Genomic DNA, 3,841 nt, shown 5'->3' with positions numbered 1-3,841 from the left:
ACGCATTTTAACCTGTTTCCACGGGAATAAAAGCGATAACAATATTCATGGCACATTCACCAGCAGGCATTTCTTGGACTTGTTTGTCCGTTGATTTCATCTGCAGCCCATTCAGATATTACATTGGATATTTGGTGCCAAAACCTTGCAATGCAATATATTTAATTCGTGGTTGTATTTTCGGGCAGGAACTAACATTTTGCACGTGTGCATCTATGTAAAAGTAAGCGCCTAGCATGGATGACTTGCAGTATAATTGATGATCATCATCTCAATGCCAAGAGAATAGATATCTATCCCTGTGATCACCTCTTTCCGACAATTTTACGTATTAACTTTGGAGCTTTCGTGACTGCAGGAATTATTCTTTGGTTCTTTCGGTAAAGTCACGTATATAAAAAAAACAAATTGGTGATATCTTTCTGCATATATGTCTGTCTATAATTTTTTCTGGTTAGATTTTATGTCGCTATTTCATTATACCTGATGATGATTGCTTGTGTTGCAATCGAAACGTCGTATGCTATTATTTAATTTATTATTTTTTCTTTATACGTGACTTTACCGAAAGAACCAAAGAATAATTTTTACGTATTACTGTTTCCAATGAAGTGCAGTTTCTTCACACTTTATTTAGATCACGCGGAGCACTGTAAAGTTGTTTTCGGAAAGGTGTTTGCTTGAGAAAAGAACATCCGTTAAGGACATCGACCGCGCTCAAACGGAACTACTGCATCGTGATGCGGCATTCTGCAATGCTCCAAAGTGAGAACATTTCGTTGATGAAGAAGAGTTGACGACTCGAGATCATTGCACGCTGCCAACCAATCAGCACGCGCCCCTTCTTCGCACGTCACGACTCCGCTGACCAGTGAGCGCGCGCTCTGGGCTACATAAGCCGCCTTCTCCTCCCCGCCTGTGAGAATCTTTGCCCTCACCAAGCCATGGCTCGCACCAAGCAGACGGCTCGCAAGTCCACGGGCGGCAAGGCCCCCCGCAAGCAACTCGCCACCAAGGCGGCCCGAAAGAGCGCTCCGGCCACGGGCGGCGTCAAGAAGCCTCACCGCTACAGGCCCGGCACCGTCGCTCTGCGCGAGATCCGCCGCTACCAGAAGTCCACCGAGCTGCTCATCCGCAAACTGCCCTTCCAGCGCCTCGTCAGGGAGATCGCGCAGGACTTCAAGACCGACCTGCGCTTCCAGAGCTCCGCTGTCATGGCTCTGCAGGAGGCCAGCGAAGCGTACCTTGTCGCGCTCTTCGAGGACACCAACCTGTGCGCCATCCACGCCAAGCGCGTCACCATCATGCCCAAGGACATTCAGCTCGCCCGCCGCATTCGTGGCGAGCGCGCTTGAACGCCCAGCTCGGCCCTCAAAGCACAACACAAAGGCTCTTTTCAGAGCCACCACTTACTCGTGAGAAAGCTTCCATGTGTGTCCTTCAAAGTTCGAGTGCCGGAAACCTTCGGTTGCTGGTCACGGCTCTCACGAGTCGTCAGGCGTAAGCGACAATCAAGTTCATTTCTATACCCCGCCGCTCATTCTTCAACATCACACGTTGGTGTTGTATATAAGCGTTGTGAAACCATGTCTACATAATGTACAACAAAAGGGTTATTTTGGTGAAATGTATTTTACCTCAGAGTCGCGTGGTGGGTGTGGAGGCCTAGCACCGTGCAGAGCCTCCCGCCTCGCCTGATTTTGCCACCCGGCTGACGCTGGGTACGGGTGCCGTTTCCCCCCCCCCCCCCCCCCGCGCTACAATAATACTGTGTAATCGCTATAATTTAATAATCTACCGACCCTATAATAGTAATAGCACACATTGTGGTGGGGGGGGGAGTAAAGAGGACGTGAAACTTAGATGAATTTACCTCAGAGTCGCGTGTTAATGCGTGCGCCTATTTTTAACGGGAATTAAAGATGGCGTCCACCCCGCAACTGCTAGCCCTTCGCCAGCCGTTGCCAGGGGCAACCGGCGTCCAATGAAAGCGGCGAAGTACGTCGCTAGGCGTTGGCAGGGGCAACCGGCGTCCAATGAAAGTGCGTATGGTCCGACATCCACACACAGACAGACAGACATTCACGATTTTATATATATAGATTAAACCCAAAGATATTGGTTCATGTTGTTTCAAGCCCGAGCTGATAAGAAGTTCACATTTTGCAAACTGAGACTGAATTATTCACGCACATATATTTTTAGGCATTGCCCGAACAGGCGGTTAAAGGAATATATATATACACCGTATAGGCACGTGGGCGATCAATCACGAGCTCAAGGCTATCACAATGATTTCTTATAACCAATGCGGTCCCTCAAAATGATGATTATAATCAATAATACATTGATATTTGCGGAATCCGCTTATAAGTTTGACTTGCCAGCACGTGCCCATAAATTAACTCTATCATGTTTAAAACTTGAACCTATTAAGTACGTGTATCGCATTGTTTAATTCATAAGATGCGTGTGCGCATTATTAATTCATAAGATGCGTGTGCGCATTAAAACATATATGGATACAAATAATGAAAGTCAACATCGAATCCTCGCGTCCCGGCTTGTCATTGGTGGCTCAAGGAGAGGGCGGGACTCGACCGAGAGGAGCCAATCAGCAGCGGCGCGCTCTACGATCCTCGTCTCCGCTATAAAAGCCGCTCCCGTGGTGCGTGTTAACGTCACAAATCGTTCGTACTTTGTCTCCAGTGCTTTTTGCATCCTAGGTCCCTTAACGATGTCTGGACGCGGCAAGACCGGTGGCAAATCTCGCGCCAAGGCAAAGTCCCGCTCTTCCCGCGCCGGCCTGCAGTTCCCCGTGGGTCGCGTTCACAGGCTGCTCCGCAAGGGCAATTACGCCCAGCGGGTCGGCGCTGGAGCACCCGTCTACCTGGCCGCCGTGCTCGAGTACCTTTCTGCCGAGATCCTCGAGCTGGCTGGCAATGCCGCCCGCGACAACAAGAAGACGAGGATCATCCCCCGACACCTGCAGCTCGCCGTGCGAAACGACGAGGAGCTCAACAAGCTCATGGGCGGCGTGACTATCGCCCAGGGCGGTGTGCTGCCCAACATCCAGGCCGTGCTGCTGCCCAAGAAGACCTCTCAGGCAAAGAAGTGAACGCGCCGCCGCCTCTACCACCACAACAACGGCTCTTTTCAGAGCCACCCACTTGCTTGCAAAGAGCTCGGTCAGTCGTACACAGGGGTTATGTTATTAATAAGGACACCGTCGTCGAGTTGCCCTCGTCCCAAATTGCGCGCAATTAAACGAATTCTCTGCTCATTCCAGATACCCTTTATGTCTAATTTAGGAACGGTATTTGAGCAGCATTCCAACATTGCATCAATCATGGAACATGGTTTAGAATAAATTGGGATGCCTATTGGAAGAAAGTATCGTGTTTTTTTAAAGAATAAAACTCGCTCTTTTTGAGCGGTCAGATTACATATGAAGAGGAGTCGGAGAATGGTTCAAGCACTTCAAGGGATCTGCGAGCCACCCTCACGCACCACGCACCACGAAAACACGACATCTCCGCTCTCACGACAACACGCACCAATCAATCTTAATTTTTTTCACACGCGCGGGAAATAAGAGCTGGGCGGGGGGGTCAGGGGTTAAAGGGCAGTGACGTCACCCGGACCAGGCGTGCTGGACGCGAATGTGTATTGGGAGCGGAGATTGAGGAGTTAAAAGGGGCTGTGGGACGTGTGCCCGGGATTGGTCTTGGAACGAATATTGCTGTGCGTTGGTGAAAACAGGTCCCTGTGGGGTGGGCTGGTAGGACCGAACAATTGAATGGCTATAATAAAATGAAATGGCAAAAAATGGGCGCCAATA

The 3,841-nt window shown here is 49.8% G+C and overlaps 1 protein-coding gene across 1 annotated transcript; it reads left to right on the top strand.

Moving 5' to 3' along the window:
* The first annotated feature begins 1,475 nt into the window (after nt 1-1,475).
* LOC133359987 (histone H2A) lies at nt 1,476-3,596 on the top strand. The gene is made up of 2 exons (XM_061578558.1): nt 1,476-1,500; nt 2,710-3,596. The coding sequence occupies exon 2, from the start codon at nt 2,738-2,740 to the stop codon at nt 3,116-3,118; it is 381 nt and encodes a 126-aa protein (XP_061434542.1). The 5' UTR covers nt 1,476-1,500; nt 2,710-2,737; the 3' UTR covers nt 3,119-3,596.
* Nucleotides 3,597-3,841: the final 245 nt, after the last annotated feature.

Source organism: Lethenteron reissneri, chromosome 66, assembly GCF_015708825.2.
Source record: "Lethenteron reissneri isolate LAM-NWPU_2019-01 chromosome 66, ASM1570882v1, whole genome shotgun sequence".
Lineage (NCBI taxonomy): Eukaryota > Metazoa > Chordata > Hyperoartia > Petromyzontiformes > Petromyzontidae > Lethenteron > Lethenteron reissneri.
The sequence above is the reverse complement of the archived record's forward strand: the minus strand, read 5'-3'. Positions and strand labels throughout refer to the sequence as shown.

What these genes read in the sequence shown, in the direction of transcription:
- LOC133359987 (XM_061578558.1), top strand. Translation starts at nt 2,738, where the DNA reads ATGTCTGGACGCGGCAAGACCGGTGGCAAATCTCGCGCCAAGGCAAAG.